The sequence below is a fragment of the Mixophyes fleayi genome, chromosome 2 (genome assembly GCF_038048845.1).
Source record: "Mixophyes fleayi isolate aMixFle1 chromosome 2, aMixFle1.hap1, whole genome shotgun sequence".
Taxonomy (NCBI): domain Eukaryota; kingdom Metazoa; phylum Chordata; class Amphibia; order Anura; family Limnodynastidae; genus Mixophyes; species Mixophyes fleayi.
Genome location: NC_134403.1, coordinates 362,526,441 through 362,554,038, shown reverse-complemented (window position 1 = coordinate 362,554,038; position 27,598 = coordinate 362,526,441). Strand labels below are relative to the sequence as shown.

General features: G+C 41.4%; 1 protein-coding gene across 1 annotated transcript in view; it reads right to left on the bottom strand.

Annotated features, from left to right (window-relative positions):
• BACE2 (beta-secretase 2) overlaps window positions 1–27,598 on the bottom strand; it is a 53,212-nt gene that overhangs the window by 11,336 nt on the left and 14,278 nt on the right. The window contains exons 2-6 of the mRNA XM_075197273.1: window positions 11,921–12,009; window positions 7,890–8,106; window positions 4,661–4,789; window positions 1,746–1,880; window positions 351–452 (exon numbers count right to left, since the gene is read on the bottom strand). Of these exons, the coding sequence (XP_075053374.1) occupies window positions 351–452; window positions 1,746–1,880; window positions 4,661–4,789; window positions 7,890–8,106; window positions 11,921–12,009 (672 nt within the window). The remainder of the gene's footprint in view (window positions 1–350; window positions 453–1,745; window positions 1,881–4,660; window positions 4,790–7,889; window positions 8,107–11,920; window positions 12,010–27,598) is intronic.

Genomic DNA, 27,598 nt, shown 5'->3' with positions numbered 1-27,598 from the left:
AGACATATCTGGTATCCCTACGCCAAGGAGCGATACACAAAGTAGTCCCAGAGAACCACACAGCAATTCATTTTAAGTACAGAAATAATTAAGAAAATACATTTTTGTTTTTGTTTGGGAATTGTATCGATTGTCTCTACTTAATGTCCAGAACAAAGTAATAGGTTACCAAAATGCCCGATATGTTCTGTAGAAACAATATATAAAACTCTCTTGGGTAGATTAGGACATTAAAATGTTATTCCTGGCAGAAGCAAGAAAGTGGTGAAGGGTCTATAATGAGCCGTGGGGCCTGTATAATGGGCCATCTTATACACAGAGCCCGCGTATTCCTGCAGGAAGTGACTCACCAGAGAGGTCTGAATAATGGCGTCCACCAACGCATTGAAGACCTTGTCAGGAAGACGCAGGAGGGTCGTACCGCTATCCACAATGGCTTTATCGGCGTTGAACTGGAAGAGAGAGATCATTATAGGACAGCTCATGGCAGTCACAGCACACAAAGGCAAAACCACCTATTACACCATTTTTGCTATGGAGAATACACATAATTAGGTCAGACAGACAATCTTATTTCTCCCCGTGTGGATTTTAATCGGCCGACGAGCAAAATTTGCAAAACGGTTCCGCAAAAGATCAGCCACGTCCAGCAGATGGCTGCCAAATCTTGCAAGGTTAGAATTTGGCTTTAGGTCTCTCCAATCCTATGCCAACCATGCCACAAAGCACAATGACTGGTCAGTCGTCGCCCCAGCTCGTCATAGACTATAAACGTTGCCGAATGTAAATTTACAAACAACGCAGATCGGCATTCAGCGGAACGAAGGCGCAGAAGTGGAGCTTGTGGTGTGCGCAGCCGGAACGCTGCAAGATGGCTTGTTCCACCGAAAATCAAGATTCATCTGAAAGGTCACCATAACTCCGCCCATCTCTACCGATCACAACAAGTAGATGTCATGTGACCAGAGATATAACCTCACACAATGTCCAATATGGCAAAGTGCATTTACATCAGAAATTATGCCTTTCTGAAATATCAACTTACAAGTCACCTGAAGTGGCCAATGAGGCCACCATTTCCCAAGATTTCAGACCTCAATAGAGGCATGTATTAATAATTGTGAAATAAAACGGACATCACTTAGGGGTATATTTACTACACTGCAGATGGAAAAGGTGGAGATGTTGCCTATAGCAACCAATCAGATTCTAGCTGTCATATTGGAGAATGTACTATATAAATAACTAAAATCTGACTTTTCAAACCCTGCAGTTTAGTAAATATGCCCCTTAGAGTATCAGTTACGACCATGATCATCAACTATGTTCATGTACAATGTATTTTGTTTATCCCCCTGACTGTTAGGATAATGGGATCCCATAATGGTTTTAGAGTAGTCTGACCAATAGGGTGGGGTTGGCGATGTCTCCTGTCCAATCAGGTGCCCCAGATAACATTCCACCAAGATAATTCACAACTCAAAGGAGGTGGGAGGTCCAAATTAAAAAACACCAATTAAAAATATTCTCCAAGGATACGCACCTCTAATATCCCCTACAAATACACATTAAAAACAAAAATACTAATGATCAGCCATGCAGTCCATCTTCAAACAGAACTATATTTTACATGTCTATATTCACAAAATCACCAGTAGGAGTTATTTTATTTATTTTATTTTTTTAAATAATCCATGAAGCTCATCTATATGTGTAACATACACAGACACAGACTGTACACCTACCACGGTGCAGTCCAGGTTTAGGGTTATACCCCCAACTTCGAACTTGAGGATTTCCACCTGGTAATACCACTCCTCTGTGATAGGGGTGTACCAGATGTCCCCCGTGTATAAACTTGGTTCAATCCCACCCATGACCTGGAAGAGGAAACAGAAAGAAAAAAAAAACCCGATTAAATATAATCCGTGTGCAAATTTCAGTTGTTTTTATTAGTTAGTCTGATTTATGCCTGTTGTCATATTCTGATGTAAGAGCAAAAGGGATATTCCCCGAAACAGGAGTAAAACTACTTGCACATTAGAGATCGAAAGCTTTTAAAAATCTGTACCTGTTGCCTACTATGGAGGCCGCCATTTTGTGGACTGTACCAATATTCATGACAATGCAGCCTATAAATTCACCAAGGACCAGCAACACCCCCCCTATGTACAAGAGTCATAGGGGGGGTGCTAATTAATACTGCTGTATCTCGCTTTAAACGGGGTCAATTATTCTACTAATACCGGAAAAGAACTGTGTGTTGCCTGCACTTTATATGACATTATGTAACAGATTAAAGTTCTATTGACCAGGTTACGTACAAGAAAGTTAACATCTAAATACAGAGAGAGATCAAACCGCAATCATCAAGTGCACATTCTGAACATTTTGATGGGAGAGAGGCAGTTTTGTCATCATAATGGTCAATTGGCTGTGTTATGTCACCGTTTACAGGGGCAAACGCAGGATTTGTAGAGGGGGGTTTCCACACCACACCACCAGTGGGTGTGACCAGCATGCATGGGGGCGTAGCTAAAATATTAGACAGTGCTTGGCTGCTCTCCAACTCTTCCTATCCCCATAATATACATGGGCAATGCTGCAGCTCTTCCTTTTCATGCAAAGCTGTGTGAAGCGGGGGCAGGGTCCAGCCACCTCAATTATACAGTGCCCCAGGCATGGAGAGGGGTTTCCAGGCACCAGAACCCCCCCCCCCCCCTTTCCCCTCAGTTTCCTATGGTTTAGTCCCTGCTACAGATTTCACTTTGCTAAAAATGTACCAGACACCTATACACCATGGAGGCAGCCCTCTTGGGTGAGGAGTCCATTCACTAGGAACCCATGACATCACTGAGGCACAGAACGGAGGCCTATTTAATATTCATGAGATTGCAGCCTATTAAATCACTACTAAGATAACATCACTGAGGCACTCCGATCCGCCTGCCACTCATTCCCAGACAATTGATAAGCTGCAAAACCGGAGGGCCAGATTTACTAAAAGGCGGTTTGATGAAATCATCATTTTTTTTGGGCAATTTTAAAACCGCCGTATTGGCTAAAAGGTACAAACTGCCACTTAGAAGGCTGAAAACCACAGTTTCACCACTTTACAAATCGCCATCCTGATTTTTAACATGACCACAATACAAGCAGCCAGATTTACTAAGCTGCTGTCTCACAAACCACTGAGAAAAGCACCCAAAAATAAATAAATTAAAAATAAAAATAAAAAAAAATAAGTGGCTGTTAGATGCGAGATTGCTAAAACTGCACGCTGAGCGTGAGCTATATTGACAATCACAACATAGGAGGAAGCACCATTGACATATAAATTATGGGGGCAATCATTTATTGATTAAGGGGCAAAATGAATCTAGTTAACTTATGGAGGCAAATTTTATTTTTCATTATATTAAAGAAAGCAATATTATTGCATTATATTATGGGGAAATAAAAATATATAATATAATCAATAAATAATGATTGCCCCATAATTTATAAGTTAATGATGCCTCCTCTTATATTCTGAATGGTGAGATAGCTCACAGAACATGTTTGAGCTATCAAGCCAATCAGAAGCAGACATGAAAAAAACCCCGTCTTTTTTAGGCAGTTTAGCCGTTTTAAACCCACGACCCAACGCCAGGAATTTTACACCGCTGCCTCAAACCGCCCTATAATAAAATAATAATAATAATAATAATAATAATAATAATAATAATAATAATTTGGAGCACTAAACCGCCGGCGATATGTGGTGGTTGAAAACCGCCGGTGACATGCGGTGGTTGAAAACCGCCGCCAAACACGATTCTTAGTAAATCTACCACCGAGTCAGAATAAAACTGGCTGTATACACCTAGTGAGGGATTCTTACACTTACTTGTTTGTCAATTAGGAGACCAGTAATCATCTATGTTCACTACAATAAACAAATCTCATTTTACTTGTGCAAATCACAAACAATAAATATTGTATTTCTCACACTTTTCTTGTGAAACATGTATTAGCTCTTTCAGAGGCAGGAAATGGAAAGATTCAGGTCAATACTATATTTAAAATGGATTTGTAATAAAGTCAGAAAAGTCTGATAATTGAGTACTAGAAAGGTGGATTCGGCATATATGGCAGCATGTATGGTATGACCATGATCTACGATAACAATCCTCTCACCAATGAGCCACAGGTCAGAGTGTGTGTGTAATATATATATATATATATATATATATGCGTTTATCTTACAACTGTTCTAACAGGCCGCATTACTGCCACAAGTAACATACAGTCAGGTTTTATCAGATCTGGTCACCTGACCAAATTAAACAGTTAGGATTGGCCTGCCCGGCCAACGTAAAGCTACACAGACCAGGTAATCCGTGTCATTCCAAGAGCAGCCAAAATTAACCACCGCAGATAGAGGACATAAAAAGTCCTTGGTGAAAAAGCAGGCAAGGAAACCAGAAGGATAAAGTAATGGATTAAGTGACAGTCACAGGAAGTATAAACCAATAGACAAAGCTGCATGAAGGTGGAAGACCCATCAGCCCATCTATAATTTATCTATAAAGACAATAATATGTACGTCTAGGAATAATTCTACAAATAGCATCAGTTTTACAGAACGACACGTGGCCCGAACTCAGGGCGTACTTACAAGGCTGCCCCCGTTGGACACTGCATCGGTGGTTGGAAGACCAGCTCCGCACATCTGCATAGAGAAGATATTGGGAATATTTCCCTGTTGTACCAGGGAATCAAAGAAAGGTTCTACCGAGCTGGAGGGCTGTGAAGAGTTAGAGAAAGAATAATTTTGAAACAATGTTATATAATATATTCAATATCTTATACAGACACAATATATACAAAAAAAAATTTTTTTTTGTTAGGACATTATTGTAGTTACTTTTTTATACTGGGACCTAGTTGCTAGTAGAGTGAAATCTTACGTCCGGCTTGTGGAATATTACATTGTGCACAGTGCGTTGACCAAAATTTATATGTGGAAAAAAAAGAAAGCCCTAAAATTAACCCACCCCCTCCCCAAATCATACGCTCCCATCAAGCTAGGAGGCAGCACAACATATTGGTGTGCATTATAAACAAATTCCGAGTACCTGCTCCCTCCTGGGCGGTTTCCTCTTATAGATCCTCTGTGCTGACGAGGCAGTAGGTAGAGACGCAGGAAATAGCCGCCGGTGGGAAAAAAATTACTCAAGACACCAGCAAAGGGGAGTCTCATATACACACCCCAATATGTTATGTTCTCTACTGCTTGGAGAGAGTAGGGTAGAGGGGCATTGTTGGTTTTTGATTGCAGGGGGATTAACACAAACAATCCTCAAGGTACTATATGAATGAAATAACACACATCCAACATGTCCTCTTTCAGTCAATCAGTGACTAAATAGCTCACATGTTCCCTGATATTTACGGATTGTTCACTGGTGACCTTCTCTGTGACTAAGGAACGCCCAATCATTAATGCATAATTTTATTGTGTGCATTGCTGGTGTCACTGTGCGATTGTAAACTAATAATCATCATCATCAAAACAGATTGAATGAAAAACGGTCCACGATAAGGGGTTTGTTTTCTCACACTATCTAGTAAAGTGGTGACATGCAGGGATTTGCGGGTGTGGAACAAGCCTGTCTGACGTATATTGAGGGATTGGCACATACAGATAAGAAGCTGTATAAGGAAATAAATCTAGACATGAGAAGTTCTGTTTACACAGGGTGAATATGAAAGCACGCAGGGCCACAGCGCTCCAGTAGATGGCAGACTTCCCCAAGTAAAGCAACAGCTTTAGTGACCAATCAAATTGGACATCAGATCAAGTTCCATTCCAAGCCCGAAAATCCTTTAATGTATTTTTATTTACCTGTTATTAAAATGCTCATATCTACAATACCCTTAAAGAGCTTGTCTGCCTTAAGAAAACATCATGTTTAGTTGCACATACTCCACTACTGCAATTTTTATAGTTAAGTTCAGGGACTAGCTTTGTTATATGTATAGGGAAGAGAAATAAAACAGCTGTGTCTGTATGATATAAAGACCTGGTTAAAAAGCATAAAGAGCAACGTACTTAAAGTTGTAGGAGGCCAGGTAACAAGCAAAAACAATTAAGCTGGAGTTCTACCCATAAAACACCAGCCAGAGTTGAAAGGACCTTACAATATATACACACTCTGGGGTAAAGTTCATGTTTCCATACAGATATACAATATAACAATGTACATCCTGTAAAGATCCCGTCTCCATATAGACATACAATGTAACAATGTACACCCTGTAAAGTTCATGTCTCCATACAGATATACAATATAACAATGTACATCCTGTAAAGATCCCGTCTCCATATAGACATACAATGTAACAATGTACACCCTGTAAAGTTCATGTCTCCATACAGATATTGTGACTGGATCACTCAAATAACTTATGGTATGAATTTATTTAATGGACATAGCGCAGGGCGCTTATTTATATAATTCCACATGCACTTATTTTTGATATTGTGTATATTTTGAGATAGGAAATCGTTATTTCTGTGTAAACAAGTTATAACCTGATGCTAAAAATAGGCACTAGCTTGTATTGGAAACTTGTTCTTCTGATTTTCATCTGACCTGATCACTGGTACCTCCAACCAGTGTGAGAGCAAATAAACATCTTGCTTCAAAGACCTGCTTGAAACATCTTCAATATTGCTGTATTCCTGTGACCTGCAGATTAGACCCTAAATCTAATCCGTTCTCTGGCTGTCTCTGAGGTTTGCACCCAAGCTTTCCAGTACCACCGCTCTGCCTGCTACCCTGCCGCTCTGGTCAGTGTGATAGGCCAGGGGAGGAATACATCCAAAGCTTCCCTGATCCATAGTAAGAGGTCAGGAGTACCAGCCCAGGTACACCAGCAACGAGATACACTGGCAGCGATAGTTACCCAGAAGAAACCCGATTCTGGATGCCGGTATAGGAGTCCAGTGGTGGCAGCTTGAGTAAGCCCCTCCTACTGTGGCAAGAGGGTGCATTTGGAATAACGAAAGGGAATGGTGGCAAAGTAAATCCAGCCGGTTCCCAGCAACAACAGGCAGGGTGGCATAGGCGGTCCATCCTGTCACAGATATACAATATAACAATGTACACCCTGTAAAGATTCCATCTCCATACAGACATATAATATAACAATGTACACCCTGTAAAGATCCCGTCTCCATACAGACATACAATATAACAATGTACACCCTGTAAAGTTCAAGTCTCCATACAGATATACAATATAACAATGTACACCCTGTAAAGATCCTGTCTCCATACAGATATACATTATAACAATGTACACCCTGTAAAGATCATGTCTCCATACAGATATACAATATAACAATGTACACCCTGTAAAGATTCCGTCTCCATACAGACATACAATATAACAATGTACACCCTGTAAAGATCCCATCCCCATACAGATATACAATATGACAATGTACACCCTGTAAAGATCCCGTCCCCATACAGATATACAATATAACAATGTACACCCTGTAAAGATCCCGTCCCCATACAGATATACAATATAACAATGTACACCCTGTAAAGATCCCGTCCCCATACAGATATACAATATAACAATGTACACCCTGTAAAGATCCTGTCTCCATACAGACATACAATATAACAATGTACACCCTGTAAAGATCCCGTCCCCATACAGACATACAATATAACAATGTACACCCTGTAAAGATCCCGTCTCCATACAGACATACAATATAACAATGTACACCCTGTAAAGATCATGTCCCCATACAGATATACAATATAACAATGCACACCCTGTAAAGATCATGTCTCCATACAGATATACAACATAAGACTTACTTTGGCCAAGGTGCTGTATGCCAGTCCCAGAATCCCTTGCCAATTGATTTGAGGCATAAAGAAGCTTTCAGATTCTAGAATCGAGGCAATGTTGACCAGAAATGTTTCATTTATCCCCTTTGGAACACGGACAACATCTTTCCCAAGAGTCCCAGACCAACTTCCCTGAGTGTATCGGACTGTGACAGCTACGTCCAGAGGTTGATACGTGCTGGAACTGCAAAAAATAGTTTGGGAAATTAAAAAAAAAAATTATACTTATTACATCCACTTTTTATTTTCCTTTATAAAACACAACTACCACACAGCCAACAGTAGAAGAGATACACAATTTTATTTTGTGCCTAATCTGAAATACTCAGAAATAAACACAGTTTAAAAGGAAATGGTCACCAGTAATCTCAACTTTTCTACAATGCCATTACACCAGCCAGGCAGAGTTGCTCTTGGACACAACACAGAGTGAGTCTGTGGATTCAATTATATCCAAGACACAGAACAGGTATCCTAGCTGATAGAAAGTCATTGCTGAAAAGCTCACAGAAGGAAGCCAGTACAGAAAAATAGGGGGATAGTTAGAAACATATTGATAACCCAAAACCACAGTTTACCCACATGGGCAAATACCCCTGCGATGTGGCAAAATGACAGCTGCTAGGTCCACTCCGACTATAGCCTGATACAGGTTTGCTGTTAGCGACTGCCCCAATTATCAAACAGTTAGTACTCAATGGAGGTCATTTATGAACTGCAAAATAGCAGAGACGTGGCACAAAATCCTATTTGGTACTTTCATGTGCCACAATTGTCACCAAAGCTCCTAAGTGTACAAAGAAAAATGGCAGCTTCTGCCAGCGAGCAGAAATATGCAAAAAGCATCGTCCAATGTGAGGATGGCAGAGTATGACTCCTGTATCCCTCCTGCAACGGTCATTAGATATTTCTCCTTCCTTCTCCGACTTACACGTCCCTGCTCAGTTCTTACCATATCATATCCCCCAGTTTATATAATGATTTACACCAATGATCATGCTTCCTGGTCCCCCCCAATTTTTAAAACCACCAGTAAAAACATTTTTTGCAAAACACAAGTGTTTGAAATTAGCAATTATAGCTCACTATTAGCTTCCCCAAAGCATCTACCCATGGTAATAGGGTGCACAAAGTAAAAACTAGAGATGAGCGTTGCCGATCCGAGCCAGATCCGAGACAGATCCGGGTATTCCCGCCAATTGCAAAACTGAAACCGAGGCTCTGAGTCATAATCCCGCTGTCGGATCTCGCGATACTCGGATCCTATAAATTCCCCGCTAGTCGCCGCCATCTTCACTCGGGCATTGATCAGGGTAGAGGGAGGTTGTGTTAGGTGGTCCTCTGTCCTGCTATATCTCGTGCTGTGCTGTGCTGTGCTGTGGAAATAACAATGCCCTTAGAAGGACCCAGCCCAGCCCAGCCCGAAAAATTTTAAAAAAGTTATAAAAAAAAGAAATTAAAAAAAAAAATATCCAAAAACAATCCTGCAGTATAAGTCCATTGGTACTGCAATATTACAAAGTTCACTGATTCTGCAGAATAGACTGGGAATTAGTGGAAATGATTGTTATTGAATGTTATTGAGGTTAATAATAGCGTAGGAGTGAAAATAAACCCAAAAACTTGATTTTTAACACTTTTTATGTTTTTTTCAAAATAAATCCGAACCAAAACCTTCCGTCAGGTGTTTTGCGAAACAAATCCGAACCCAAAACCTCAAGCAAATCTGAATCCAAAACACAAAACACGAGACACCAAAAGTGGCCGGTGCACATCCCTAGTAAAAACAGTTTATATGCAATTTAATAGCCTTAAAAACATTAGTAACTGCATGTAAAAACCCCCAGTGTACATGATGGTTTATAAGCTGAAAAACAGTTAAATGCTCCGGCTCTGCTGTAGCTCTGCTAACGGTTATGCAGGTGGCAGAAACTTTATGGTAACAAGGGAAACAGCAGGAGGTGCGGTCACCTGCAACATTCTTTAGTAGTGAATAGGAGAACTCTGACCTCTGGTCACATGATGCATGTCAGCTGAACAAGTGACAAAAGTCAAATATACATATAATTAACTGGGGGATATGCAAGAAGGAAAACATTAACAAATAGCATATATATATATATATTTATTTATTTATGCCCAATGTACACAGTGCAGACCAGCCTAACGTTACCCTAATGAGTGATGTCACCCATTGCTTCCAGAAGCTGTCATTATAAGCACTTATTTATGGCGCGTTGGGCAGTCCTTGCTCAGCTTACGCGACGGCCCACAACACTTAGGCAGACGGGGGGGGGAAATTATTAATTTATCTATAAAAGCGTCAGGTTCACATTTATAAACGGACATAGGATGTTTCTGAGCGACACTTACTGGATTTTAAAAATCAGAATGAAATCATCACTTTAACCTCTTCGTAAAATCAACAGTTAGTTATAGATTTCATGTAAAATCCAGGTGACTTGTGAGTTTTTATTCCCCTAATTTGCAAGAAACATCTACAGGTTACCATGTGTCCAGGTGTCATTCAGTATTACAGTCATTATCTGCCTTTGGATAATTTGTTATCACAAAGCTTTAACGCTTACACAATAGAGGCCTTAAGGCTTTTTGTCCCACGAGTATAGGTTTTAAACAAAGTTGGGCTGACGTCAATCTTCAGCACCTCTCCATCCGAGACGGTCATTCATTGTTTAAGAGATGGAGCCAGAAGAAGGAACGGTGTTGTAAAAACGGGGATATATTTTTGTAAAACAAAATTCAAAATCAGAACGATCCTTCCTATATCTCATCAGAACTGCATGAGAAGACTCCGATAGTGACAGTGTAGAGTCAGCTGTGCCGATTGGTCGGTATTGTTTTACTAAAAGGAAACCGTTTCTTCAGACAGTTGTCTTCCGTAAATCCCTCTATACCGGCAGGTTAGGAGGAAAGGATAGAGGTTTTTTGTACAGGGAAACAGGAATACAAATGCTTTTTTGTTTTTTTCACTCACTCTTCAAACGATGATTGGGGGTATATTTATGAAACTGCGGGTTTGAAAAAGTGGAGATGTTTCCTGTAGCAACCAATCAGATTCTAGCTGTCATTTATTTAGTACATTCTACAAAATGACAGCTAGAATCTGATTGGTTGCTATAGGCAACATCTCCACTTTTTCAAACCAGTAGTTTAGTAAATATACATCTTAGTGTGTAAGATTAGCAGCAGTTAACCTGCCAGCGTCCAGACATAGGTAAATATCCAGGTCACCGTGCTTCCTGTTGTATAATTATGTTCCCATTCACGCTGTCTCGCAAGGATTAGAGATGTGTGACAGAAACTGACAGATCTCTTGGCTTTATGTACAATTCTCAGATCTTATCATCATCTCAGCTTCTCACACACAAGTCTGAAACCTGACTCCCTACTATCCCGTATCCAGGCCATGTGTCCCATTAATAACCACCTCCGTGAGGTCACTAGTTCCTGGTGAATATTGGTTTATCCCACAAAATGGCTGCCTCCACTGTGAGCAGATGGCGGGGGGCACGGTAATTTATATTCTTCACATTTTTACTTTGTCACCATTATTGTGCATATAGGTCAGTGTTGGCTAACCTATGACACTCCAGGTGTTGTGAAACTACAAGTCCCAGAAAACCCTTCCAGCAATAAGCGGCTATGTATTGGCAAAGCATTCTGGGAAATGTAGTTTCACAACACCTGGAGTGTCACAGGTTAGCCCACACTGATATAGGTAATGCACTGTTGTCGGCTATGGTCGCCCCCACTTTTCGCCGCACCCCCTACAACTGTGGCAGGGCCGCCCTACCGGAGACATCGCCCAGGCAGCGAACAACATTAAAATGAAAATTTAAGCCGGTAATAGAGAGGCAGCCTTCTACACATTGATATCAGTAGTATACAATAAATCATCATACTTTTTACCACATAGATGCGATATACCGCATACTGCTGAAAGGGCCATTGAAGAGACCAATGAATATGACACCCACCTGTCAGAATGGTAATACGTTGTTATAATAGGATTGAGGGCTCCGGCAACGGCAAAGTTACTGCTTCCCGTGTCCACCAAAACGTTTAGCTGAAAGAGAAAAAATAAATAAAAAAATACATTCCGTTATTGCCATTCCCAGGGTTTGAGAGTCTTCCTCAGCGCCCACTATCCATCTTTACACAATTGTAATTCATTGGTCGGTAACTGCTCTCCTGCAACTTTGACTAAATACCTTCCTGACTTACGAATGCATCACAGACTAAAGCCTCCATAACAAGGCCCAGATCTCAGTGCACTCACACCTTACACCTGCATTCTGCACGCAACTGTATCTACAGGATGTCACAGAGACGAACGCAGCCGTATCCAAGGGCAATTAAAGGAAATCTAAAGAACATCAGTGGAAAGCACATAAGACAATAAGTTAAAGTTGTCTGAAGGTGGAAAATCCCTTTAAACATGGTAAGGGATCAAACTACAGTAAAAATCCAGAGAGGGCAGTCATGTAATAACTTGCTTATTCCAAAGCAGATTCATATATTTCCTGGCAACAATTTAAGTATCGACCATAGAAAGAAGACACTTGAATCTTCCAGCTACGCACAGTCACACACGCTCCCCCGCAGGCTTCCCAATACGATGAGCGAGTGCCACATTCCTGAACAGTCATTCTTCCAATTACATTCTGGACAGCGATTCTCTCACACACATGCAGCACACGGTAATACACACGATTCCTACATGTATGTAAGAAAACGGAAGGATGAAAACCCTTTGTTAGTGGCGTCGGTGGGATTGTTCCTGTACGTGAGAAAAGATCCTGCAAATGGTGTAGAAAACCCCGAACCAAACCAGCAAAGACTCAAAAACATGACAGAAGACAACACAGAATACTACACAAAGCAAAAAACTCTGCACCAGCCGATTTTGTATCTAGGACAGATTATATTAAGAATATTGGGAGCCAGACAAAACATTTCATAAAGGTAAGACAAAGAGGGTAAGGAAGGGGACGAAGGGAGAAAAGATTAGGGTCCAGACGCAAAGAAGTGAAAGGTGGGCACTGACGACAAACTGGCATCTGCACACCTCCACAGTTTATGGGCACTCGGGCCCGGCAGACCGTGGGTACAGCATGAACGTTCTAGGTAGATAACACTGGGGTGTCAGCGCCTACTACATCCACTCTGAAGCTGCCAAATGTCTATGATGTTCTGCATGTGCTCAAGATCCATAGGAGTAGGACTCTACTGAACAGAACGGTACCTGCAGAGCACCAGCCTTGGCCTCTCTTCATATAGGAGGAACGTGGGCAAAGCTTCGTCTACATAAAACAAAGTTCATACATTCACCTTGTCTGCACCATGCTCACTATATGTTCTTATGTGAACTATCTACAGGGATCGATGATCCCTACTCTGAGACGCGATCTAGCTGCACCTGGCACAGGCATAACATTGTCGTGTGCACATCACTTAATACGCCCACTCACCTGCGGCAAGTATATAGTAAAAACTAAAACTAGAAGATAAAAAATAATCTTTTCCCATCTTCTCTGTCCACATTTCCCTTTGGTCTCAAGCTACAGAGCCCTTAAGCCAGGTGCACTACAGAAAATGTCTCCAGGTGCATTGTCTTTAACAATTTTACCAACAACTGATAGCATGCCGATTCATGTGTACACACCAACCCGATAGGATGAGACCTGAGCTCTTCATCTGTCATAACCACCTGCTGAAAAGATGGTCACTCTGCACAGTCTACAGATATCTGCCCACACTGCTGGTCCTGAGTGCATGCACACTGCCACATGTACCCAACATCGTTCCCTGCTGGTTGCGAGTGCATGCACACTGCCACATGTACCCAACATCGTTCCCTGCTGGTTGCGAGTGCTGCACACTGCCACATGTACCCAACATCGTTCCCTGCTGGTCCTGAGTGCGTGCACACTGCCACATGTACCCAACATCGTTCCCTGCTGGTCCTGAGTGCGTGCACACTGCCACATGTACCCAACATCGTTCCCTGCTGGTCCTGAGTGCGTGCACACTGCCACATGTACCCAACATCGTTCCCTGCTGGTTGCGAGTGCTGCACACTGCCACATGTACCCAACATCGTTCCCTGCTGGTTGCGAGTGCTGCACACTGCCACATGTACCCAACATCGTTCCCTGCTGGTTGCGAGTGCGTGCGCACTGCCACATGTACCCAACATCGTTCCCTGCTGGTTGCGAGTGCGTGCACACTGCCACATGTACCCAACATCGTTCCCTGCTGGTCCTGAGTGCATGCACACTTCCACATGTACCCAACATCGCTCCATCGTTTATAGAGATTTTTAATCAGATTATAAAATCAAGCGATAAGATGAGCTTTGGTGCAATAAAACATGATCGCGGGAGCATACACACCAATGCAATATTGGACCCAACAGTCGTTTATCATGTGATTGGCATGATAATTGGGTGAAAAACCTGTAGTGTAGCGTTATTAGTCTGCCCAGAAACAGCAGTGAATCTTGTAAGTGGGCAAAAGGAATCAGTCTTTTTTTTTTTTTTGTAACCAACTTGAAGATGCCAAACTACCGTAATGCGAGATGTCAAGAGTATTACACAGATGCTCTATTCACTGTAATAAACACTTCTCTCATCAGCTGAAGTCACAACCACTTCTGCAATTACAAACCATTTAGCATATTTCCCAGAATCCCATATAAGTAAGCCTTAATTCTCTGGCTTTTTAGAATAATTGATGTGTACATCATTAGGCCGGTACAGGACACTGCTGTTCACATAAGTGAGGGAAGGTCACACAGAAGCACTTTTTGTGATGCACACAAGTGATTTGCTGAAACATCAGTCCCATTGGAGCTTACAGTCTAAATTCCCTAACATACATATACACAGACTAAGGTCAATTTGTTAGCAGTCAATTAACCTACCAGTATGTTTTCGGAGTGTGGGAGGAAACCAGAGCACCCGGAGGAAACCCACGCAAACACGGCGAGAACATACAAACTCCTCACAGATAAGGCCATGGTCGGGAATCGAACTTATGACCCCGGTGCTGTAAGACAGAAGTGCTAACCACTGAGCCACTGTGCTGCCAAAGTGCTAAAGTGTCATGTACAATGCTGGTTCTATGGGTAAAGTCTGTACCATAGCTTGTGTGCTGCATATTCTACGGCGTTACGACGCCATTATTTCCCGCCTCCTATATTAATGGCTAAAATAGCAGCTGGTTTATTTAAGAGGGCATTAAAATGTCACTTTTATTGCATACATGTTATGTAGTTATCTTCCATATATTATTTCCAACTGAATAATCCTTTTGTGGTAAAAAGGAAAACCCTATTCTATCTAAATGGAATAGAGCATAATTGAAAAACATATTATAATATATATATTTAATACAAGTTAACCCGTGCATGATACTCATGCATTCTAGTCAAATCAAGCTACTTAAGGTGTTAAAAAGGTTCTTGTCATGCATTTGGGCCATAGCCCAGGCCTCCTCAGGGGAAGAGCGTTACTTCCCGACGCAAGCGCCCTATTTTAACGTGGTTTTGTCCACAGGTCACCACCTTATCATTCTTCTCCATCACCTCATCTTTCATCTTCCTCGCCACATCCTTCATCAAGCTACTTAAGGTGTTAAAAACTCCCCACTGTCACCCCCGGCAACCACTTCTCCTTCAAGAAATATATAGGTCAGTGTATAACTCTGCCCAGCAGGTGGCGCTGCAGCTTGGTTTTTTTTTTTTTTCACACACGCCACTAGACATTTATATAGTAGATACATCTTAAAAAGATACCATAACGGTTAGTGGTTGTTCTATCTATGCCCATGTAAACTCTAATAACGTAGATTCAGATGCAGATATAAATGTAGGCGAGAGTCTTAGAGACGATGTGGTCCAGGGCTGGTTGACAAGGAGCCAATATTTTAATAGATCCCAGTTCTGTCAGAGCAGAGATTAATACAGTGCTGATCTAGGGGTTTTTATGAGATAAATATATTAATATGCTAATATGTGGGAGCCCTTCGTGGCCAGAATGGGCACATTTATCTTACATTCCATGTTACGGAGGAATGTGCTGATGTTGTGTGTATAGCGGAGGAATGTTAGAGCCTCCTCCGCAGTGTGCCCGAGTACATCCATTCATCTCCTCACCAACCTCGCACACTGGCACATTGTACGCAGCCAGACTAACTGGTACATACATTGTGTATTCAGATATAAACCCACACCCCACTGCAGAACGTTTAGAGGGAAAGGTCTAATTTCACATTTCAAATAAAACATTTATACGGCTGAACTAAATATTCCAAACATAAATAAAGCGTTCATAACTATATTCTATCAGCATTAGGCCAGTTACTCATTAAAAAGCAGGTTTATTCTAGTGTTGAACACTAATTTATAGAATGTAACATGGTATGGAATGGAATGTATAGGTTTCGATGACTCCATTCCCACTTTTGCTCTAACCGCTGCAGTCATGAGTTCCGGGTCTATCGCTCATGTTCACTGCAAGAGACACCGCACCGAACACAAGTGCAAACGCTGGTAACATACTTGTGAAAGTCAAATAATTGGATGAAGCTAAATTGATTAATATTGTTTTACCGTGCAATTGCGATTAGTACGCCACGTGTAATTAACAACACACTTGTAAATAATACACATTTATTTAGGTTCCAATCCACATTTAGTTACTAATAAAATGTATTGGAGAGTATTTATACATAGATAAAACTACATTAAAAAAGTTATCCAAGACTTAGGATATAGGAAATGTATCATGTTTAGTGTCATTTTGATCTACACATTACCATCGGGAATCTGCTACTATTGGTGAAGCGATCTCTTCCTGTGATCGCTAGTTATGGAACATAACAGGATTAATGTTCAAAATTATAGTGTTTGGAATGCAAATAGGTTGGTTTAAACTGGATTAGGTCAGTTCCCTTAGGCACAACATGTGCTCAGTTGATGGAGTTAGCTGGCCACACCTTATCAGAGGAATCCTTTGAACCGACCTATAATTTACAGTGTACTGGACTGACCTGACCCCTGGACCAATGAAAAAAAGACCTTAGTTTATCTTTGCGTACATGTTACTTAACTGAAGCTGAAAATAAGTAAGCCCTGGGCCAGTGTTAAATCTCTCTTCCTGACTACAAGGCTGTACATGGACCTGGGCCCAGGATGCACTTGCGCAATGTAATGTATTTGGTTTTATACTTTCCTGTTTATTGTTATACCTTTTATGCTTCAGCATGGCTTGCTGTAAATCCTGCTATCTTTTGCTATTAAATCTTTGTACATTGGAACCACAATAATCGCGTTGGACAATGTTTATTAGTAGCGACAAAACGAACATTGCATACTACATATTAAAAGCAATCGGAGAGCTGCAGCAACTCTGTATTCCCAGATTCACTGACTGGTTGCGAGCACGGAACTCCAGTGATGTAATGACATGTTCGCAACCTATCAAAGACCTGGGGGCCTATTTATTAATGGCCATATACCCCCCCCCCCCAATTACCTATTGCCCTTATCATAATAATAAGAGATGATATAACGCAGTCATTTGTGAAATAACCTTGCCGGGACAGCGTGTCCAATAAGAGGCTGTCCTGCCGATTACATTTTCGGTATTTAACGGAGAGGAGCGTACAAAACCTGCCAGAGAGGGACCCAAAGATACCTCTCCTGCCATGCTCGGCCAATACGGCAGACTGGCTAAAGTCTAGCTTTTTGGAGCTTGTAAAATCGGCCCAGACCGCAGTCCCCGTTGAGAATTAGGTGGACTGCAGTTTAATGCGACACTTAGCCTAATGGAGCAGATATTTATGATCTCCTACATTTGGCTTTTGTTAAATAACTATGTTACTTAAATTGCATAAACCATGTGGAAAAAGCCATTTCTGCACGGTTTATGACTTCATAAATAGGCCCCCAGAGCAGCAGTGTGGCTGGATCACTTTTAAATAACTTATTTGTGTCTGGATCATGTAAAAATTATTTATCATAGAAATGCATTTCAATTAGTGGTGCAGGCACCAATGTATATAATAGCAAATGCACGTGTACGTTATCGTGTTACATTGGGAGGATGTGTTTTGCATGAAAATATCTTGTTTGGGGTTGTAGTTATATAGAAGTCCCAAGTTAGCATATTCCTGGAGGGGATGTGTTTTTGAATCTGTCTAGAGATGACAGGTAAACTCTTGCTATCTAGCCCAGTTCATCACTCAGTGACCAACACGTTTGTTTAGCCTGTATACGCAACAGGGGGCCGGCCGCTGCCTTCCTGTCTGGTGTGGTTGCATCTCAGATAATGCAAGCAGCAAGTTTCAGCATATAACAGAGTAGTGTAAATATTGTTAACTTTGCTTTGCATGTAAATCCATGTTTAGAAAAACATATTTTATCCTGATACTAAAAATAACTCAGATATGTTGGGGCCGGGGAGGATCAGCCAGGGTCGGAACTGTATAAAAAGTGGGCTGTTTCAGCATGCAATGTTCATACCATCTGTACCTTTCTGGATGTAACTAGTACCATCAACTAGTGACTGAACTGTCCTTGCTAAGACACTGGAGCTAATAAAACACCATCTTGTTCAAGATCCTGCTTTGACGACTACTTACTATGCTGTAAATTCCTGTGTTCTACAGATTAAACACAAATCTAATCCGTTCTCCGGTTGCTCTGAGGTTTGGACCCAGCATTCCAGTACCAACATTTTGTCCGCTATTTGCAGCTCTGGCCACGGTGATAGGCCAGGGTGAGGGGGAAGGGGGGGGGGGGGGGGGGGGAAACCATCCACACCAACCCTGATCTGAATACAAGAGTTCAGGTGTACCAGCAAGGGAGTACCCTAGTGGCGGGAGTTACCCAGAAGGGAGCGGTTCTAGGTGCCGTTGTAGGAGCCTAGCGGTGGCAGCAGGCTTCTCCTATTGCAACAGGAGGGGCGGATTTGGGATAAAGAAAGGGGATGGTGGCAAAGCAAGTCAGCCTTCCCCAGCGACAACAGACGTGGGTGGCATAGGCGGTCCATCCTGACACAGGCAACATGGTGTGTGATACAAGGGACGTCCCCTTCTCTGCCCAGAGCTTATATAGAAGGTAACAAGCGCCGGAAGAGGGGAGGGGGTGGATTTGGGAGAGAGAAAGACTCAACTGCACTCAATGAAAATAAATATAAAGTTTACATTTTGGGAGACCAAAAATCATTTTATAGCCCTGAATGCAAACCTGCCTGACATAACCTGGGAAGCCACCAGTAGTATAGCCTGTACCAAAAATATTTTTATTTAATTCTCTAGTTGCCGCTATGTATTCTGATTGCTCTAACTAACTGCCAATTATGTAACATTGATGAATCTATCAGACAATGTCTAGGCAGTTCCGTGATATCCTCCCTTTAATCTAACCAATACTCAGCCAACCAACTCGCTCACAAGTTCCTAGTGAACGGAGAGGCTGCACTCGTGAGTGACGGTTCTCCCGTGGCGTGTAGTGAACGGAGCCACTACGAAAGGGGCTTAATGCTCTGTCAGGTAACGACGCAGCTAATCACAAACAGCCTGATCCAGCAGCATTCATCCCTTCCCAGCTGGATACAGAGTTAAACATTTCTTTATTGCTCAACAACCAGAAATCACTTTAAAAAAAGAACTTGCGGCTCTTTATATTTTTCAGCGGGTTAATAGATGTGAAAATTAGCAGCCAATTTAAATAATGCCTCATTTAACACAAAGATTCCTAATTACATTACAAGCCCATCTGCTACAAGCTGCTTGCTACCACGGCAAAATAAATGGCTTTCTGGCCCAGCTCTGCCGGGTTTGCACGCAATTATTACATGTTATTACTGGCGCTCATTTTGCTAATCATGTTCTTTTGGCACTTTATAACTAGCAAAGCATCTCATCTGTTTAAACATATGTTCCGTGAGAGGAGCTGGCACGGAACGGTGTCATACATCATATCTCCACCAGAGATACTGCCATCTGTCGGAGGTACCCTCCATCCTTGGAATGCAAGCGAGGGCTACCACCAAACAGGATTTACTACCAAAACATAAGCAAAGCGGCTACAGGTTTTTATTTAGTCGATGGAAAGTATAAATATCTTGAAATATAAACAGTCGAGCACAGCAGCTACTTAATCACAAGTTCCAAAAACAGCTGCTCTCTAGTCGTTAAAAAAAAAAGACATACAATTTTGTTATTCACCATGCTCGTTCTTCAAGATATTCTACCAACGCCTCTGTTAGGTGGCACTTAGAGCCAGTCTAGCCCCATTTTTTTGTGAGCCAAAAGAAATGTTGATAAATAAAAAGTTACACAGGAAGGCATTAGGTAACAAACTGCAATTAGAGACAGCACCAGCACCTCTTGTCTATACAGATAGAATATCTATCATCATAACCATTTATATAGCACCACTAATTCCGCAGCGCTGTACAGAGAACTCACTCACATCAGTCCCTGCCCCATTGGGGCTTACAGTCTAAATTCCCTAACATACACAGACTAGGGCAAATTTTGTTAGCAGCCAATTAACCTACCAGTATGTTTTTGGAGTGTGGGAGGGAACCGGAGCACCCGGAGGAAACCCATGCAAACACGTGGAGAACATACAAACTCCTCATAGATAAAACCATGGTCGGGAATTGAACTCATGACCCCAGTACGGTCAGGCAGAAGTGTTAACCACTAGGTCACCGTGCTGCCCAATATTCTGTGTGTTGCAAAAAATTCCCACCCTCTATCTGCACGGGTTGGGTACCAAATTCCGAAGGGGATAACGCCGACACTACCGACAGCTACAGCGCCATCGTGAAAGTGGCATTTCCGACATATTCATCTCCCCAACTGTTGAAAAAGCAGACTTTGAAGAAATGACACAGAGAGAGTGTCCGGCGCACAGGAATGACGTCGCTGATAAACGCGACAGTATTGTTAGTGCTGTTAAAGGGGCAATGCCAAATTTTTCCCCCTACGTTGTTCTAGACTGGAAGATGTTGCACCACTAAAGAATATCTATTTTTGCATTCAGAAACTCCACAAGAAAAATAAAAAATGTACATGCGAGCAGCATAAATCCCAAACTGCTCCCTAATGTCTTCAGTTCCATTAGGCAGCGCCGAACTGAACCGCTCAAACCTAGAGAGACAAAACCAACTGTGAGCAAATTGTGCCAGGAGTTATTTAAGACATAACCGACGCTCCAATGAGCAACATTTTTGTGGAAATAAGGGAAAGTCTCAATTTAAATAAGGTGGCTCTAATGTGACGGTAGACAGGACAGAGATAAATTTTAGATATGCAGAGAGGTTATAAATATACAGAACGCAGCTGCTCCTACTTACGCGATAAACAGACGTAACCGCACCGGAAAAAATCTCTGTACGTTCAATTTTTTTCCCAGTGACCCTCAAAGGAGTATGAAGTTATAGCCTCAGATCGCCCATGGACCCTGCATGCTCAGAAAATCCAATTCTGCTTCTTATTTTTGTGGTTTTTAGACAAGTCTGGTACTAGTCTCCAGATACAGAAAGCCATCGTGCCAACGCCACTGTAATTTTGGCATTAGATGGTCTAAGTTTGTTTCTTAGAATAACTGATGGGGAAAAAAAATAGAGAACAAAAATGACCCCTGTCCGATCACTTTTTACAGTATTCGCCTTGTCTCGGAAAACAAAGGTACTCCCATAAATCTCAAGATTTATTAAAGAAGAATACTGCCATCATCGTCAACATTTATATAGCGCCAGCAAACTCTGTAGCGCTTTACACATTATGCAGGATAATCTGGAGACGAGAGACTGTTTAATTGAAGTTTGTAGCTAAAATTTCCCTTTAGATTGCCTGAGCCAGCTCCTATTTACATCCACAAATATGCAGAATAATACGGTGAAGAATAACTTACAGCCAGATATTACACAAAATATTCCTCCCTGGGCTCTGCAGAGACATCTCCGAGATAGGAATTGCTGGCAGCATGGCATGTGGGAGGTTTAGATCATCCAGGGCCTGGGTCATTAAGGCAAAAAAGGAGTAAATGTTCTCTGGGACAAACCATGTTACAATGCAAGGGGTGCAAATTAGTTTATTATTTTGCACATAAGTTAAATACTGGCTGTTTTTTCATCTAGCACACAGATACTTGATAGCTTTATTATTACACTGATATTTAAAGTTGATCTAGGACATGTCCTACCCCAACTATAAATCTGTCCCCACAATTTAAATTTACCTCCCCCTTCAATGCAACATGGTTTTGCCCAGATGCAAATGTTACTCCTTTTTTATGCTTTGCTCTCCTTAATGACTCAGGTCCCCAGACTTTACAGCCAGAGAATGTAATACACTTCCTCCTAGTGAGACCAAACAACGACCACCCCTCCATCTCCTAGGACACTATATAATACCTACAAAGATTTCTGGTTGGAACATGGATCGGTTCTCTGATGCCTTAATACCACGGTCCGAACATCTGAATTACTTACCTCACATTACTCCAATATCACACAAAGAGCCAATTGGCCAATGCTACCATTATGGCGTCTGGCTTATAGCCGTCAAACCTTGCAATATCTTTATTGTACACCAATAAGTATCAAACAGAAACAAATACATTCTTTTTCAGTTAAGTCATCTCACCACAGGGGGTTACACAATGGATACGGAAACGTTGGGGAACTTGTGAGACTCATTATAAAGTTCAGCCATACAACACACTCCTGCTGCCTCCTATAGGGGTAGATTTATCAAACTTTCTAAAAAAAAAGAAAAAAAAAGTGGAGGTGTTGCCCATAGCAACCAATCAGATTCTAGCCATCATGTTCTAGAATGTACTAGATAAATGAGACTGGTTGCTATGGGCAACACCTATACTTTCCCTCTTTAGACGGTTCGATAAATCTACCCCATAATTTCAACTGTAGTCATCCTTGTCCTTCACTTATAAACACCAGACACGCAGTCTGCTTTCTAATACACCAGGGGGTACATTTACTAAACTGTGGGTTTGAAAAAGTAGAGATGTTTCCTGTAGCAACCAATCAGATTCTAGCTGTCATTAATTTAGTACATTCTACAAAATAACAGCTAGAATCTGATTGGTTGCTATAGGCAACATCTTTACTTTTTCAAAAACCCACAGTTTAGTAAATATACCCCCAAATGTCTCACTTCAGGGAGCAGTCACGATTCGTTGATATTTAAGGATACATATATTATATATGTTCGGTCCATTAATTCAAATAACGGTACTACAACTGTTATATGACGCAACTTGTGGAATACTTCATAGGTCTGTATAGGGTTCACTTTCTACAGCTGCAGAGCTATTGGCTAAATGTTATTATTGTCAGCAATTGCAGAAAGCGACAACTGGCAAATGAAACGTTGCTGTATTACATTAAACACATTTCAAGTACCCCAGTGTGTGAGGATTGGTCTGAAGGTATTTTAGTAGATTGAAGATGACCCATTATACTGTAGTGATGGCAGATTACTGAAAAACTACCAATAATTACAATAATGATAATATGCATTACCATGGCAGGTTGTTAGCAGCATCTGTTTAATGCAAGATGCCCAAGCAATGAATGTGTCTCTGGTTTTGTAAAGCATCAGGGAACACAATATATACTTATTACATATTTAAAAAACAAAAACAAAAAAAAAAACGCAAAATAAAGAAGTGTCCAAAGGTCCCAAAATCATGGATTATTCAATACATGAAAAAGAAAGAGTCCCAAGTTATCCAACAGCTACATACAAGTTTAAAAGTTTTAAAAAATACCAATGTGAGCTGCCTGAAATTGTAAAATGTGCAACTGACACCAAATACAATAGATGTAAAAGGTTATAGTAATTACTAAGGTAGATAATCAAAGTGCAATAGTTGTTCAGGATTGAGTAGAGCAGCGTTTCTTAAACCTGGTCGTCAGGACCCCCAACAGTGCATGTTTTCCTCATCTCCTTGCTGGAGCACAGGTGTAATCATTACTGACTGATACAATGTAACAGATCCACAGGTGGTCCTAATTATATCACTGGTCACCTGCTGGAAAACCTGCACTGTTAGAGGGTCCCTGAGGACTGGGTTTGATAAACGCTGTACAGTACAGTAAGCAGCCGAAGTGATGACAATTATCTACACCCGGCCATTACGTATTATATAGGGACCCCACGTGGAGTATGAAGGAACTGATTTTAGATACACTGCTGTGTAACACTATTGGTAATCACAGGACTGTTGAATACCCACATGTATCATTTTGTATTTACTTGGCAAAGTTCACAAGAATGTGTCACGTCCCCCAGGGAGACATGTTTTATCCAGCATTGTTACAAGCCTTGGCCCAGTCTACAGAACAAGTGGCTGCACGTACTTCTTGTTGTGAGGTAGCACAGTAATCCCTGGGGCACAGAGCTATGTACTTCAGCTCCATACACAGGTTTACTGAGATGCTGAGTACAGATGAGGTCGTCTGGTCTTATCCTGAGCTTCAAGTTATTTTCATTCATTTTATATACAGAGGACCAGCATGGGGACGGTCGCAGCTCGATCCTTTGCCAACATCTTTACTATTTTCTATGTTCTGTGAGTTTGTTTGGAGTGATCCCCCAGAATGGTTGAAGGATCTAGTATGAGCTACCAACGACACTATAAAATTCATGTTAAATGTCTGACCATATAAATGCTAGTTTTCTGGATGTTAAATTGCTATTACATTATGGCGTTTTAAATCCTAAATTGTATATAAAAACAGACAAATTGACAAACTGTTGGCAGCCAAGAGCTTTCATAATCCTAGTTACATCAAGGAGAGACCTTAAGGTTGGTCTGAGCCAAATTTGAAGGTGCTGGAATGAAACTAAGAACAAAAGTCATAGGAGAGAATATGAATCTGTTACTGTTAGAACCTTAATGGGGTGCAGAGAATGCCACAAATTTAATTAGGCAAAAGTAGGGAAATGCAGAATCTCTTGTTAAACCCTCAATTAAAAGAGCTTTATGACCACAGCCAAACAATGTGACCAGCGCGTCTTTGTGGAGACCAGATTTCACCCAGGACGCCCCCCTGCCATTATCTCTAAGGAGCCACCAGGGACCTTCATTCATTAACTTTAGTAGTTCGGTGTCACAGGAATATTTGTAAGAACCTTGGCTGCATCTTCTGAAGTTTCCAATCTCTGTTCTCTCAGTATAGATCCTTTATAGATTTGATGTTTTTGGGGTTATAAATGTCAGTGTGTACCCACTGCGGTCATCCAATCGGTGGGCTGAACCAATACCCCGATCAATGATGTCTAGAAGTTCAATAGGAACCAGGTGAAACCTGAACTAATAGGCTGAATATTGTCCGAGTCCATCGAATGGCTGCCTCCACAGCGGTGGAAGATCTATCAGGAAAGAGAACACTGTTCAACCAAGCAATCTTTTATTGCCCTGATCTCTTAAGCTGGGTACACACTACACGGTTTTCGTCCAATAATCGGCTAAATCAGCCGACATACGACCACTCGTTCAAAAGTCGGGTCAGTGTGTGCAGTGACACGATGGTTGAAAGTCTGCCCAAATGGACGATTGTCGGCTCATTTGGTTGGTCGTACAGTTTAATATTTTCGTTCCAATCTCGTTTCCGCTGTGTAGTGTGTATAAACTTCCGACCGATCCACAACAGTGAGTACAAAATTACCGTCATTGCTCACGACAACATGGCTGTAAAAAGTCGCTAAAGGGGCGTCCGCTCTTCCCTTTATCGTCCTAAACAAGGCTAGTGTGTATGCAGTCCATGGACCGAGCGATCGGAACATCGATCGCATGTAAAAATCGATCGGCATAAAAAGTTGGTGTAAAATTCTGTAGTGTGTACCCAGCTTAACATAGCAATCATTTCCTTGTTCTAAAAACAAACACTTCATCAACATTCATCATCATTTATTTATATAGCGCCAGAAAATTCCGTGACACTTCCGACATTCTATTTGCAGTAGATTTACTTTCAGATTTAACTTCATGATTACAATAACTGGTCATTCCAGATGCCTAGATTAAGATAGAGATTTAGTAGTGCACAATAACCCACACTGATCATGAACGTATTAGGACATTAGTATAGGATATAGACACGTCTCCAATACTTTTTACCAATAAATTCTGTAAGGCTCAGGAACTTTATCTTCCAGCTATATTTCGGTCATGGCAATCTGCCAATCACAGGACCTTGTTTCTCATCAACATCAACATTTATTTATATAGCGCCAGCAAATTCCGTTTCTCTTACTTAAAGGATGAATCAGTAGCCTTATATGTACCCAAACCAGCCCGGCTCCGCCCAGAATTAGTTACGCCATCTGTGGGGGGCCGAAGAAGAAAAATTTGCTTCCACGACACCTGGGCACACTCAGCTAAAGTTCTCTGTATTGAGGAAACAAGACAGACATCAAGTACTATACACACCAATGAATAAACACTTCTGCAGCCTATATCACAGTATTCAGGATACGAGAGAACTGAGCAGAGGAAATTGTAAAACAGACACAAAAAAATCTGGGAATGTAAAGTTATGACAAAGTTTAACACCTTAAGGAGAATTCCACACAAAACTAAAAAAACATAATATTTCTACTGCAATGAAAGCAGCACTAAGACATCACATGACCCATTCCAGGCAGGTCAGGTGACACAAGTCACTTTGAAGATCTCATGCACAATTACCACATGCCCCCCTGGGCGAGTCTTGGGACTTGGGCGTGTACACAAAGGTCACACTATTCATCAGCTGAGCGATTCCTAAAGTTCTCAGCTGACCACATGCAACGCATGACTGGGGTTTTACGATTCACTGACTTCTACAGGGGGGTGTTAAGACAAAGGTGCAGCCCCAGAACAGCTTTAAAGTAACAGATGATCTATTCAACAGGGCCTGTGCCGACTCTTTATAATGCTACCTGAAGACACCGGTCAATGCTGCGTTATACAGAGGGCGACGTATAGTGGCATACATTCCAACAGACCGTTGAGCAGAGAATATGCCTGGTGATAAATGAGTGTGGCACGCCTGCTGCTGGTGCCCGTCACATAGGTGCCAGATGCCAGTCACATTCCCCAATATTTAGTTTAAAAAAACTAAACAACTTTGTGGAATAATACACATAAAATAACTACAATAGACTCACTGTTTTTATGGCTGTAACCTGCATGAACACGGTTCTGTACAATATTTTTCAAGCTATTTACTGATAACCAATCCCAATGCAATATACAAGTTAAAGGTGTTACATTTGCTTTGATTAATCTATTGATTGGTTTTATCCAGAATGCCGCGCTAGATGGATTAAAATATCTAATTTTTTTTGGACATCTTTACTGTTCATAATTAAATGCAACAGACTATTTAGAGAGTACAGCCCTGTAATATAGCTTTATATAATTAGATACGCTCTATTAGAGTGTATCTAACAGGTAAAAAGCGGATTGAAAATTTTTGCATAGGTACCAGCCCCGACAGATGCATCACCCTGAAATCAGTAGGTTTGAACGCCACAGGACTGGATATATTCCATACACAGGGAATAAGTGAACCCCATACTGTATAAACTAAGCATACTGTAAGTCAATGAGACATTCA